Here is a 15,742-nt window from a genome sequence, read left to right as displayed (position 1 = left end):
AATTGAAAACTACTCATGAATTGATCAGGATGAGAAGAGGGAAATAAAGAGATGTCTCAAAGGAACCGTTCCAACTGTAACTTAATCCTGAAGTCGAAGAGTAGAAGGAGAAAAGAAAACATCATTCAACTGCTCAGCATTGAATTAGAAGAGTAGGAAATAGCAGTTGTAGAGTACAGAAAGGCAAATGCATGGAGAAAAGCCAAGTATTTAACATTTCAGTATAGTGAAGATTACTGTGGCTGCAAATTACCTGAATTTCCCTACAGGGAATCATGTTCTTTTTTAAAGGAAAGAAGCATAATATAACCAAACTCATTACAATTACACTTCCAAGTAACATTACTTTCAAGAGTAAATGTGTGCTAAAAGGGACTGCAAAATGTCTGCCTTTAGTTCATAAAAATATGATTTGGAAAATAAAACCCATGTTTACAAAAGTTATGTTTGATGTACTCTATAAAGAACAGCTTGCTTCCAATTTTTAATCTCCTGATAGTCAAAAAAAGGCACTTTAGCCATTATAATTTCACATAGCAAGTGCTACTTCAAAACATTCAGCCAATTGTTCTAGAGCGTCATCTGTTATGTTCTGAAGAACTACCAAATAGCCCTAAAGAATATGTAATTCCGTGAGTTCCTCCATCAGCATGTTTAGTGATTAGCTCAAGCATTGAGAGGCCTGAGTTACATTAAAAAGTTTTTGTTAGGTGGTTATAAAGTATTGTAAATAACCATCCTGCGGATAAGTCATCTGTCCTGGCACCAGTTCACCCAAACTGGATGTGTGGTCTGGCCCCTTGGACACTCACATTCAGTCTCTGTTGCTAATGATACAGGAGTTAAGAAGAAATCACTTAAGCACATAGTAAAGGTATGGGAGTCCTCGGTAAGGCTTTTCTTTTTAGTGAAAAGCCCCAAATAATTTTCTAACAAAGGGCAAGCATGTAAAGTCGAGCTGCAGACATAGGCAAGCAAGCTGGGTGCTTGCATGGGTGAATGTGGGCAGGAACTAAGGACCATACATGTTCAAGATGGCGGCTCCATCTTCCCTTCTCCTTGTCAGCCACTTGTACTGTAAGGCACAGACAAGACGGAGCCAATCAACTGGAAGGCCCATTTGTATAATAAGATTAGGGTGCGGTGACCAGCCTTCCCCTCACACTATGTAAATATCATACTTGATCGAACCAATCTGTGAGCCCTATATAAATCAGACACTGCCTTCTCCAGCCTGCCTATAAAATCTGCTGTGATCCACTGCCTCCTCACTTTTTCGGATGTCTGTCTCTCTCTCTCTCTTTCTCTCTCTCTCTCTCTCTCTCTCACAAGGAGTTGCTCTCCTCTCTCTTCTATCAAACTTTCCACTCCTTAACCCACCCACATGTGTCTGTGTCCTGAATTCTTTCTTAGAATTTGCAAGACAACGAACCCCAGGGTATATACCACGACAGCTATAATGATAGTGCTTCCTTTTGCCCTCACTTGCCTGGGATCTCACTAAATGATCCCTTTCAGAGCATCTCTGCCTACTGAGATTCCCAGGAACTCCAGCATCCACTGGTCATCTTGACTGTGATGGATAGAGCCATATCAGCATTCTACTTATATCAATCTGATGATTTGTGAAAATCTAGATGTTCAAAACTGATACACAAAGGCATCATGGAATTACTTTACAGACATCTAAGGTGCCTTTAAACTAGAATTTGTTTTACAGAATTTGATTAAGGATTATTTCAGGAGCTCACATGCTAAAGCCATCTTTTCTGGATGGTACCATCCTTCACAATCTCAACAGCTGCCCATTCCTCTTACCCAAGCCAATTTCTTGTCCCCCCCCCACTTGAGCAGCATTGATACTGTCCATTTTCTGTATTCATGCTTTATGAATTCAGTTGCTACCTCATATGAACTGAACATCAAAACAAAGAGCCTCTTTCATTGCACATGCCAGTAAGATCACTTCATGACTTTTAGTTCTGACTACTTGCTATAAGCTAACTTGCGTTATTAATTCTACATTCCATGTGAAATTCTGGACCATAACTTAGGTCCCTCTCTCCAATATCTTCCTGATCCCAAGACGTCTTTCTTAACAAGTTACTTCTTTGGCAGACTCTCTTTCCAGATATACATCAGCATTAAGACTATTATTTAGACACCAGCAAGGAAAGACCCTTTCTCTTTGATGGTGTCTAAATAATAGTCTTAATGTTGATGTATATCTGGAATAAATATAGCAACAAATATATAATATTAATTATATTATATATATATTTTGATTTTAGTGACAGTATTTTAATAAGTATTAAATAAATATTTTAATAAATACTTTTCCTCTTTCAAGTTCAGTGTTATACTAGACTGAGGATTCTTCTCTGCATTTCCAGGCAGACTTTTCTTCTCTAAAAACAAAATGTGATGTCAGGTGGCAGCAAAATCTGATGTTGCTCAAACATGAGACAATGAGGACATTGCAAAGGGAAGGGGGTGGCCAGAACTGGAGTGACAAAACAGAACTAGCGTCCAGCAAAGTACACTGGAATATCTGGGATTTAAGGGGAATTAAAAAAAATACCTTTGTCTAGGCAGCTATCAATTATAGTTCTTTGGCCTTAATATTTTTATCCATAGGCAGGTTTTAAAACGAGAAAAAGCGGTTGGTGCTACTTTTTTTTTTTCTTTTTTGGTCAGGCACAAATTTAGTTGTTCTCAGAGTTGAAAAAATGAAAAGAAAATAAACTCTTATCACTATTTTCACAGGTCCCTAATGCTTGGTGGTCAGTAGTTACATAGTAACTGAGGGGAATGCAGCCTGGAGTATTGCGTGCAACCATAGAAGAAACTCCTAAAGCTTTTTGAGGACATTATCACCATCCTAGTTTTCTTGCTATCTGTTTTAATTAAAGAAATATACTGCAATTAAGTCCAGACTGGTGAAGATCAGGGTTGGATTCGTGGACTTTCAACTGTGCAATCAAACAAGGTACCATGCTTGGAAGCATGTGAGCTTACTTCTATGCTCTGCTTTCATTGTCTTGACATTTTAATGATTTCTGAACAAGGGGCCTGAATTTTCATTTTGCACTGGACCCCACAATTTTGTTGCCAGATCTGTCTGAGATTTAGATATGTTTGACAGTGGCATTTTTATCTCCATTTGAAACAGAATGTAGTCAAATACTAGTTTACTATTCAGTATTTATTCATTCAACAAACACTCTGTGAATATATTAAGTAATGTGATAGGTACCAGGAACACAATGGCAAACAGGAAGCTACTGTCTCTGTACTTAAAAAGCATTACTTATTACTAATTGTGGAACAGAGACAAGAGGAAAGGCTATTAGAATAAAATGTGATAATTACTATGAGAGTAAAGATAATATGGGAACACCTAGCAGAGTTATCTAAGAATAAAATCCCTTATGAAGAATTTCTGCATTTTGTTATATTGATGGTTAAAGTATGTTTTCTCTTTTTCAAAAGTGAAGTGTATGGTATCTGTCTCAGTGTAACATTAGTATTACATTTTCTGCTACAACCAGCATTGTTAGAGTTTATGCTTTTTAGCACACAAAGTTTTCATTAACTTCTAGGAAGATGAGAAAGGAAAGTAAATTATTCTTTCCTTGCTAATTTAATGCTGGTGGGTTTTTCCTTTTAAATGAAATGCAATGATGAGTAACTTCTAATTAATTATTTTGGAAAATAGTTTTCCCAGAGTTAAGAGACACACAGGCCCTTATTATAGTTGATGCTAAACAGGACACAACTAATTCATTTTTTTCTCAGTTGCCTTAATTATTTAGTTAATCCTTTCTTCTATTCCTAAACTCACATTAGGAGGCCCACGTATAATGTAGAGGTAGCCCAAAGTGAAACAATGCCATAACTGATGTCCAAATTGTTCTGTACAGGATGGTGGATGTGTTTAGTAATAAATGATATGAAAAGGTCTTTTATTGACAAGCTGCCATGCGCTGTTTGCATTAGCGAATATGAGAAGATGATGGCTGCTACTCCTTCGTCCCCATGGTATTCAGCTCAGTGAGATAGCAGAAAACGCTTCAGTTTACTTAAAGCATTGATAACACCTCTAAATAATTAACTGAGGACTTCCTGTCTTCAATTACTTAATGCTTTTTTTAACATCTTGAGAGGATTATAAGCAATTTATGGATTTCACATGATGAGTGCATTCGCCACTATTCCCACAAAGCATTTACGGGATCATGTTTCTAAAGCTTTGAGGTAATTAAAAATAAGCATGGAGACAATGGGGCTGAGGCAGGGTGCTCCCTTTCCCTCCTGTCATTCCTAAGGACCTAGATTTTCAGGCTCCGGGACAACTAGTGCTACAGCTTTATTAGTGCTCTGTTGCTCAGGGAATGCCAAGCTTTTGGAAATGATGAGAAAATCAAAACATTTATCCTAGGGAGTTCAGGCAGCATTTCCATCAAACATTTAAGATGGAATAGAAAAGAAATGTGATTATTTTAGTTCACTCCATGAACTCAATAAAACAGTCATTCATATCATAAAATACTTCAGTACTACATTTGGTCAGTCAGCTAACCGTGGAACTGAATTTTCCTGGGCAGATGAGTAACATTATATAGCTCTCAGGTTTCAGATTACCTAATTCCTAGCACCATTCCTGTCCCCAAAGAACTACATATAGGAGGCTCTGTACTTGGTAAGGTTTTGCTGAATGAGGACGTATTTCTTTATTCTACAAAGAAATCCCTATTTAGGGCTGTATTGGACAAGTGAAATACTCTCTAAATCTAATTAAAACAATATCCATAGAAATTAAAAACACAACACAACAAAACAAAAGTAGAACAGGGAGATTGGTCAACTGACTCCTAAAGACTTTTACCAGATTATGATTTTTACTGTTAAGTAAAAATTAAAATCATATTAAAAAACCTTAAACTATTTATTCCTATAATAGTATTTCTGGCACCAAGATATGTGTATGAAATCTACTCTGACATAAAAGTAGCCATTAAAAATGTCAATGAAAGGAAGAACTGGTAGGGTGAAGTTATTTAAAGAAAAATCTTTGCAATTATTTTATAATTAATGAGGCTATCAATCCCGTTGGTTTGAACATTACAACTGAATTTAGTCTGTTGGTGTATAAATGCTGATTTCTAAAAAATGCAAACCAATACAGTGGCAACAATTCAAAGCTGATGCTGGTTAAGTTGATAGATACTACAAGAAGAAATTTCTTTAGCCTTATATCTCAAGTATTGTGAAACCTTTACTGGTACAGTCTTAATATGCCTTAACTTGGTTTTCAAAACCCTGTAATTAACATCCCATTGCTTACTCCAAGTGATTCATTTGATTTTTCACCACTGCATCCTGTACAGAGTTCTGTTTTCAGTTATTTATTTTCTTGTCAGTCTTCCCTATACGTGAGAGCATCTTAAGAGCAGCAGTCTTATTTTAGACCACTTAGTGTACTATCTGGAAAACTGCAAGCTGGCAATTCATTTTGGGGAGAATGAAATGATATTCTGATTTCCTTTCAGATAGAGGCAGTGAATGCCTTGGATACGCTGAGTAGGTTGGCTTTCTTCTTCATCTTTCAAATATGATTATTAAAAATATCTCTTACAAGGATGTGATGAGAGTCAGAGAAGTCAAAATGCAAATGTTTCTTTAAATGATAAAGCACCACATAGAAGTAAGGTTTTATTATGTAAAACACCATTATTTCAATCACTTGTGATGATTTCCACTTCAAGTAAAATAAGATAAAAGAAATGAATTTGATCATTTAAATATGAGGGCTTTTCCCAACCCCATTATCTTTTTTTTTTGAGACAAAGTCTCGTTCTGTTGCCCAGGCTGGAGTGCAGTGGTACAATCTCAGCTCACTGCAACCTCTGCCGCCCAGGTTCAAGTGATTCTCCTGCCTCAGCCTCCTGAGTAGCTGGGATTACAGATGCACGCCACCACGCCCAACTAGTTTTTGGATTTTAGTAGAGACGAGGTTTTGCCATGTTGGCCAGGCTGGTCTCGAACTCCTGACCTCAGGTGATCTGGCTGCCTCAACGTCCCAAAGTGCTGAGATTACAGGCCACCGCACTCAGCCTCGATTCTGTTATTGATTTAGTCCAGGATCTTGAGACAGGGAATACAATGTGCCAGTTCACGAGTTGTATTAAGCACTTTCTGCAGGTTTATGGCCCTTTTGGAAAAATACTGGAGATTTTGCCAGTGAATACTTGCTTATGTGTTAGGGAATTGTGGAATTTAAGAGTGAAAACTGATGAATTTATTTTGCCACCCTGTGTAAGTGTAACCTGTGTCTCTTCTTAGAAAACATCAGGCACATTTTTCCAAGGCCTTTCTGCACTTTTCTGCGAGTTTCATTATCTGTGCTATCAACACCCCCTGCAAAAAGTGCAGTTCAATGGAAGGAGGTCCATCCACTCAGGAAGCCTTGGAAGGAGGTGTCTGACAATGGGAAAAAAGGGAAAGTTTATACAATCTTGTCCATGGTCTTAGAATTTAAATTTAACAGGGTTGTTTGGGATGATTCAGTAGACTCGAATAATGAATAAATGACTTAACTTCTCAAAGTATTCTTTTCTGTCAAATGAAGGTAGTAAATTCACTCTACATCTTAGGTTGGTGATGGAGAATCAAATTGCATGGTAGGGCATGCAAAGTGCTTAGGACAGCATCTGGTACATATTAAATTCATTTCTTCCCCAAACATTTATTTAGCTCCTATTACTGTGTTCAGGACTATAAGTGCTAGAGGTACAACACTGAACAAGTAGATAAGGTTCCTCCTCTTTTGGAGCCTATGTTCAAGTGTGGAGAGGCATAAAAAGACAAAAAACAAACACTAAAATATCAGGCAGTGAGAGGTCTATGATGAAAATAAAACAAAGTGATGTGGTGGTGCGTTAGAGAAGCTATTCAACCAAGTGAGTCAGAAAATGATTCTCTTCCCTTCAGAAGTGGCATTTAAGCTAAAACCTGTTAATTATTATCATAATCACTACTAGCAATTACCTAACATATCATTGTACTGTACTAGTAGTATATTATTAAAGCTAATGATAATAAACATTATAATAAATTTAAAAAACACAATTGCTATTAATTAACATTCCTAATACTAACAAACTGTCACAATGACTCCACTGTCAACTAGTCCTGTGTATTAACTATCCACTTGATAGACAAATGTTAACCTCTGGCTGATTTTCCCCTGTCTTCCAGTATATTCTTGGCTATCCTAGTCCCCTTGTCTATGAATATATCCTTGGGGAATGAAAATGCATCTTACTGTTTGTTTGAAAAAAAAAAAGTTAATACTGATGCAAAAACCCTTCACATAATGCATATCAAGGCCAAATATAAATTATTTCTGAAGTTATCTGCTGTTGTGGCGTATTGCTGCCAGTGTGGGCTCTTCTATTAGCATGGATAAGTGGGACCTGACCATATGTCAAGAGAACACGTCCTTTCGAAGTGACCTCATATATCAAACACACACCCCTGGGATGCTCTGCCTCCCTAACCACAATGACAGACTCCTCCAGTAGGATTTCCTTTTTTTGTTGTTGTTTTTTTTTGTTTTTTCACCTGTGACCGTATGCTGTCTCCTGTCAGTGGTGTCAGTGTGGATGAGACCTTTCCCAACCTGGCTGATCTGGTACTCTTTAATGACGCCGTTTGGTTTCTCTGGGGCACTCCAGCTCAGATGCAGAGCCTCTGCACTTTGGGCTGTGATTCTTGGTGGCAGGATGCTCTCTGGAACTCCTTGGGTAGTAGCTGCAACTACCTGAAGACATAGGAATTAAGCAGCAATTTATTGTAATTGTACACTAGCTATCCTGATCAATGAGAATGTCACTTTTGTTTTAAAATGTTGTTGTCTGGCCTGGCATATCATTAGCAGGGGTTTGGAGAAGCAGTCCCCTTTTTTCCATTTTTTTCCCTCCCATCCTATTTAAACAATGAAATCTGACCTTGAATATATTACATAAGTCTCACAGTACCATTTATCACAACAGGTTCAACAACAATTTTGATGGCAGAGTGCAGCCCTCAGTGTTTAAACAAGTAAAATCTGGCTGGCAGACTGTCTTACTAGAGAACTCTTGATAACTCTCTTCCATATGGCCCATCAGTGTCTTTGCATTTTAACAGCCTGATTTCGTACATTTTAAGCACCAGTAAATATGGAGCAAAACCCACATCTGAACTTGCTTGCATATAATATGCTTTGAACAGAATAAATGGGCAGACATTTCAGTACTCTTCTCATGATACCTAGGATGACTTTACAGTGTCTGCACCAACTTTCTAAATAAAGAAACAAGTGAGAAGAAAAAAATAAATCAAGCAAGCAACTATTTAGTCAATATTGTCAAAACGTAGTTTTGGACACAAATTGGCTATCTTTTTTCATAGAGTTAATTTTTTTCACTTTGTAAACAATTGCTTTGCATGTAGCAGGCATGAGTTGTGCCTATGTAAAAAGCATGGAATTGTTCTAGGACTAATAACTTTTGATTGGGTCAATCAGCTGCCATCTATCTAAATGGTGGCTCACTCAGAAAGGTTTCTAGAGGTCTGTTGAACAAAATGTTGCATTCTTGCACTGTGGCTGAGCAGTGTGACTGAATGCTTCATTTGGATGTCTCTTGCACAGTGTGCAAAGATGTTGTTCTTCTAAAGTTTCAAGCATATGAAAAGAATCAGAGCTACTCTGTGTAAGTTTGTTTCCTCCTGGCTTCCCTTATCAAGGTTGGCTTCTGTGAAATGTCCCTTCCTTTAGTTTGCTCCTACATTGTTTGATTGTTTATTTCCAGTCTTCTTTGTGAGCTTTTCTTCCTGTTTCATTTGATAGCATTCCCCAGTGCTCATCATCCACGGTATTCTGTATTTGTGTCTCTCTAGTCTCCTTCCATGTCCATATTTATACTCATTACTTCAACTTCCCACAGAGATCTTTCTAGAAACTTCTGTCACTTCTCAATCTGGTTTCTGACTAGATATTTTCACATGAAGTGCCAAGTACTATCTGCTTCCACCACTCTGCTATCTGATCCTTCTCTTTAAATATATTTTTTACGAAACTTAACAAAACAGAATCTTATTCTTTTACCTTTAACATTTTTCTCTTTTTTAAAAATGTTCTTGCAGAATAACACCATGATCCACAAATTACTCAAGCAGATATTTGAAAATATCCATGATTCTTTCCTTTTATTTCTGTAAATATAGTTGAGTACCAAGTTCTGTAGATTCTATCCCCCACGTCTGTTGTATCTTTCTGTATTCTCGGTTCTGACCTCTGCTGCCTGAATTCAGGTCTTCATTATTTCTTGACAAGGCTATAGCAGAAGCCTTGGAACAATTCATTTTCCATGCCAGGCTTTTTTGCCCTTGTCTTCATTTTTCAAAATCAGGTAATTTTTGTTCATATTATATTTAAATAGAAATTTTCTTTAACTGAATAATGATTTGGACATTTTTATAGATTTATAGATGACCTAAAATTGGTTGGTGAGGAAAGGATGTGGAAGAAAAGATGGTACTGCTTCAAGATTTCACTTGTTTTTCATTAACACAAGATTGATATTTGGATAAATCTCCCTTGCAATGATCTCTCCTTCCAGGCCTAGGTATTAGCACTCAGTTAAGGGGACACATGAACACCCTAGTTAACACCCTGGACGTTCACATAATCTTCACACTGAACCCCTTTGCCCAGAGTTTAGGCAAACTCCTGTTACCTTGCTACTGGTGGCACAGCCAGCAACCGTGCAAGCTTTCAGCTGATATGAATATTCCTGAAATGGTTGAATTCCCTCTTTATCAGAGAAACTCAATGATGTTCCCCGAAAGCGTTCAATTCCATTTCGAAGAAGAATGTAGTAAATAACAGGACCTAAAAGAAGTAGAAAAATGACTGCATTTGAATGTCATATCATTTTAACTATTTGCAAACAACTTACAAGTCTTAGTGTTCGGAAGAAATGCAATACTATAGCTTTATTTAATTTTAATTTCCTATTATATTGCTATCTCAAGCAGTTCCTAATTATACTATTATAGAAGAGAGGGATTCTTGACATAGATGATCAAATAATCATTTATGTTTATTTCCTTTCACTATGAAACAAATTCACTTTCAATATCAAAACTCTTTTGCCTTCTCTGAATATGCCTTGCTTATTTGAAAGCAGCTCAGTTATATCCTGGGATTCAAGGAACTTTTACTTCTATTTTATTCATTTATTTAGGCTAAAAATTTACGAGGGCTACACCACAAAGTGAGTCATTAGTCGGCACATATTTAAAGTTCCCTTTATCAGAACATACTTTTCTAGTGGTTAGATGCATAGGGCAATTACATGTAGATTATACTCATTTCAATTTTCTTATTAATTTATGGGATTTTGTCATTTGTATTTTAAAGGTAGCTCAATACCATTTGATTGTATAGGTTTTCTCCAGTTTACAACAATTGTATCTTCAAGATTGTCTATTTTGGTCCACGTAGGGGGACTCACTCCTTGAGGTACATCTTCTTTTGTTCTGGCTCTCACAGCTTGGCTCAGTCCTCGCCCATAGCTGTTCCATGCAGAAATCCTGTACTCATATGTCATGTAGGGCTTGAGGTTCACAACTGGAAAGAGAAAAAATAGACAGGCAGGTTTCTCTTATTTTCATTTTTTAACCATCATACTAAAAGTGAGTATCAAAAACTTCAGACATTTAAAAAAATTTTAATGCTCTAAACCCTTTGTATATAAATAAAACTCTAATATCTTTATTTTCTAAATATAAGTAACATTTAAAGTGTTTATTAGATTCAGGGATACGGAATTACACAGAATGGAATTCCTTGTTTCTGAGCAGAAAGAGGGATATATTAAATAAATGAAAAATAAAAGCCCCAGAATCATGTATAATAAGATTTAATGCTTCACAAATTCATGTACTTTTGATTCCTACATGAGACAGGTTTGCCAACATTCTTTTATAGTTTTAGTATCATAGAACTTATAAATTATTACTTTCTGTTACTTTGCTAATATTACTTAAAAATTTTTAAATCATATGGATTATAATGATATTACAACATACAGGATTTGAAACTTAGTTTATCATGGTACCATGTCAGTGAATAAAAATGAAAGCATACTCTGCTATCTAGTTCCTTCCCTCTTCCACAAAAGCCAGAATTGAAAACCAAAATACCAAACAACCAACTTTACTAAAACATAAAACCAAGCCTGCTGAGCTTTCCAAACTGGCAAAAATTGTATCAGATGAACACTCATGTGATTCAGTGGTGTCCCCAAAGTCTTAGTTCCATAAGCTTTAATAACTTCGGAAATACCAAGGCTACACGTTTCCCCCCCAAAAAAACTTACTTGAAAGTTTAATTATTTAAATTTATTTTCCATGTCTCTAATTTGATGAATTTTGAGTGTGTATGTATTTTTGTATGGTAGCTTCTGGATGACACTTTCTCAGATTGAGCATCAGAAAAGGAGGCCTTCTTCCTTGGCTGCGTGGTCAGCTGCTCATCTCCATTGGACATGGAGTTAATTCTCAGTCCCTATGCTTGGATTAATTGGGTCACATTCTCCTTATATACATCTCCTTACAATAAACCCTTCCCCGCCCACTGTATAGAATTAATATGAAAATAAAATGCAATAAATTATGGGGCAGAACTTCATAAAATGCAGATTTCTCTGCAAATATAAAGCATTATCTTTCTTTTCCATTTTCTCTGCTCAGAGGGTATCTGCCACTTGTTGCCTGTGATGGCTACCACGGCTCCCCAGTTCTCCCTTCCATCCTGGTCAGAGGGCTCCTAATTAGAAAATCACATTTGCCAGTTTTCTTTGTAGCTCATAGTGGTCACATGACTCAGATCTCAATACTTGAAGGAGTGTAGAAAGACATGGGCAACTTCTGCATCATTTTTTAAAGAGAAAATCACATACCTTTGGTTGCCATTCTGGATTCTGGATCCCTGAATGACCTTGTGCAATTCAGTTGCCTAGACCATCTACCTACCCTCAGCTGGTCAATATGTTTTACATTTCTGCTACAGCAAATTAAACTACTCATTGGTAATGACTGTAATTCTGTATCCTCAAGCCCACATCATCATTTCAAATCTCATTTGCTGCTTCCTTCTTTCTTCATATAAGGTTCAAATCCCAGTGAAAATCATTGTTTGTCATCATAGCTGCTAGTCCTAATGCAGTGACTAGTTATTAGTATGTATTTAATAAATACTTTTTGATAAATAAATGATTGCATGAACGAATAAATTTTTGTCAGCACTGGTATTGTCAGCTTTCAAGTGTAAGTTTCTAAAAGAGTCGGACTTAGTCTAAGTTGTTCTCAATGGAATTATCATAGCACCACTTGTGTACTGAACATCTTTCATGAAAAAGAACGGTTTGTTATTTTTGATATTCAATTTACAGTATTTTCTGCAGGCAAAGCAATCTGAAATAAGGATTTTAAAAGCCCTCATAACATTATATCAGTAGGTGGAAACATCTATTCACATCTGGAGAGGGCTATTGCAAGTATGTATTAAAAGCCCTTCAAAATCTTGATCTTGATTACAAGGGGGCAGATAAAAGTAGAGAACTCTCTTAAATGGAAACTCAGTAATTTTAAAATGAAAGTCCATGACTTAAATCTATAACTGGGACTGGGAACATAATAGAGGGTTGGACAAATTGTCCTCTATCTAAGGCCTTTCCTAATTAAATTCATTCCAAGAAGTTTTTGGCTTGTATAGTGTTCTAAATCCAAATAACGAGGCAAAGGTAAACAAAAATGCCCTATTCATAAGGATGTTTCAATCTAATAGAAGAGTTGGAACAAGTGTTCAAATCCATATGACACATGAGAAAGCTAGTGAGCTTTGTGAGCAATGCGCCAGAGCAGCACAGGGACTGAACTGAGGACATGAATCTTGACCTAGGCCTTGAGCAGGATGATAAATGAGGACATTTCAGGTGGAAGAACAGCTCGAAGAGCATTTGGAGCACTCTGAAAGGAGCTCCTACACCACTTGGAGTCTTCAAAATCTGTCCCTTTTGAAGATGGCATTATTTGAATACGTTTCTTTCTCATGGTGAGTTACTTTTACAGATCCGAGCCTCAGTTTCCCCATCTGTTAAATGATCATATTTATATGATTGCTTTGTGGGTAACTGAGATAAGGTTTTAAAGTACTTAGTATAACATTGAGACTAAATAATGTTCAATCAACCTTATCTCTGTTCCTTTCTTCCCTTCTTAATCTTCTTTCTTTTATCTCAGTAGCCTACCTTACTTTCTGCACTCTTGAGGTTAGCCATTATTGCCCCTTGGTTGAGTAAAGCAGAATGATGATTCATGATAGAATGGAGCAATGTTTTGCTTGTTTATGTAACCTTAGCTTGCTCAAATTATGTCACTTACATGGATTATATTTAATCAAGATGATAGGTGATACACACACATGCACACACACACACACACACACACTTGATTTTTCAAAAAACAAGAACACATTTTGTAGGGACTTAAGTAAATGGATGAATAACACAAATTTAATTGATGGCAGAACTCTTTTAGAGATAATTCTAAACTTAACAGTGTTTCTCACACAGCTCAGCCAAAACTAAGAACCACCATTTTGGACTAATTCAGCAGAGTCAAGATGGTATGTAGAAATTAATATTTACAATAACTGCAAAGATTATTGTTTTCAAGATGACCAGCCATCTTGGAGAAACGTCATGCTTGGGTTTACCTCGTCCTCAGAATAGCACTGTTAGATTTTATTATTAATCAGACAGGTTCATCCTTCTTTCTGCTTGAGAGTATAGCAATATTCATTCAACATACTTAGTGAAAGCTGCATTGTAGCTTTTGAAAAAGAAAATTGGGTTTATTGTAAATTAACTGGATATAGCAGTAAAGGTCACAGATATCTCCACAGATTTACCTTAATATGGAATACAACCTTGTTTAAAGTTAGACTTTAACACATTTTAAACTACTGACTTTGAATACATCCAGATTATGCCTTTAATTACCTTGTAACTAGCTGGCTTCAAAGTATGATGGAATGTATTGATACAAGTTTAAGGATAGTTGATGTCAGAGTGAAATAAAGTTGCATTTTCAGCGGCTTCTCACTAACCCCATTAAGCCATGGGCAGACAGCTTGTTTTCTGTTACCTGTGTAAGAGTACGTGTTTACACTCCCTGTATGAATGGTTTCTTCTGCAGATGAACACATTTCTTCAATTGATGCCTTCCCTGTGGAATTGTGAGACCCTCTTATCACAGTGCAAATGTGGCTGGTAAAGTTGAAGTCACACTTGCCACAATGTGCTGTGGCTTCCATAGATGCTGGGCAGAGGGTCCTGCAGTCTTTGGTTTCCTGAATCAAGTGGTAGGGGTGAGAAGAGAGAGAGAGAGGTATTTAAAAATTTCATTTAAACATACATAGGGTAAGCTTTTATGACTTTCAAATGAATTTTTTCCTCCACTTGATGAATGAATATTTCAAAATTTATAAAAAGAAATGAAGGCAGTTTGTATACTAGAAAGAAAAATGACTTTGAACGACACAGATTGGGATTAAAATTTCAGTTTTGCAACTTCCCAGCTCTGTAACCTTAAGCAAGTCACGTATGTTCTCAAAACCTCGGCTTCTTCAGTGGGAAAAATGGAGACAAAATTTACTACCAAGGTTTGTTGTGTGACTCAAATGAGATAACACCGGTAAGTCTTTAAACTTAGTATCCACACTACAAATATTTCATTTTTGCTATTTGATACTTTCCTATGGAATTTTAGAGAAAATAAAGAATGTGATATTTGAGAATCTACACTTCCTGTGTTGTTGGAAAAGTTAGTCCCATTAGAAGTATTACTGATCCAAGTTTTAAAAAATACAAATGTTTCATGAACTGTCATTATAATTATAATTATTTATGCTTATAAACATTTTCTCTGACAAATTTCCAGACTTTTTATGGTTTTTTATAACTACTATTTTGTTTTAACCCAAGGAAATTAAATACTTAACCAACCCAAATTACAGGAGCTATAAATAAGGTAATAGTTTTATAATGTGGAGATCTACTTTGCCTTTCCTTTACATAAGTAGCATAATGTATTTAGAATACCGTTTGCTATTAAAATTCATCTCCATTCAACCTCTCTCTTACAGAAAATAAGTTGAATTATTCCTACCAAGTTGGTCAAAATAATAAATTCAAAAATATATAGTGGGTCTGGGTGCGGTGGCTCACGCCTATAATCCCAGCACTTTGGGAGGCTGAGGTGGGTGGATCACTTGAGGTCAGGAGTGTGAGATCAGCCTGGTCAACATGGCAAAATCTTGTCACTACTCCAAAAACAAAAATTAGCTGGGCGTGGTGGCACGCACCTGTAATCCCAGCTACTTGGCAGGTTGAGGGAGGAGAATCACTTGAAGCCAGGAGGCAGAGGTTGCAGTGAGCCAAGATGACACTATAAAAATGGAACCCCACTATATACATGTGTGTGTGCATGTGTGTGTGTATATATATACACACACACACATATATATATATTCTCTAAAAGCCCAACTAAATGACAGTAAAATAATGGTTTACATGTTGAAAGTCTAAGAAAAAAAGGAAGGAAAATAATACACACAAGACAGTGC

The 15,742-nt window shown here is 36.5% G+C and overlaps 1 protein-coding gene across 1 annotated transcript in view; it reads right to left on the bottom strand.

Annotated features, from left to right (window-relative positions):
• Window positions 1-15,742, bottom strand: part of USH2A (usherin) — a 785,943-nt gene that overhangs the window by 142,626 nt on the left and 627,575 nt on the right. Inside the window, exons 51-54 of the mRNA XM_007988447.3 lie at window positions 14,263-14,467; window positions 10,484-10,681; window positions 9,786-9,940; window positions 7,627-7,825 (exon numbers count right to left, since the gene is read on the bottom strand). Of these exons, the coding sequence (XP_007986638.3) occupies window positions 7,627-7,825; window positions 9,786-9,940; window positions 10,484-10,681; window positions 14,263-14,467 (757 nt within the window). The remainder of the gene's footprint in view (window positions 1-7,626; window positions 7,826-9,785; window positions 9,941-10,483; window positions 10,682-14,262; window positions 14,468-15,742) is intronic.

Source organism: Chlorocebus sabaeus, chromosome 25 (genome assembly GCF_047675955.1).
Source record: "Chlorocebus sabaeus isolate Y175 chromosome 25, mChlSab1.0.hap1, whole genome shotgun sequence".
NCBI lineage: Eukaryota > Metazoa > Chordata > Mammalia > Primates > Cercopithecidae > Chlorocebus > Chlorocebus sabaeus.
The sequence above is the reverse complement of the archived record's forward strand: the minus strand, read 5'-3'. Positions and strand labels throughout refer to the sequence as shown.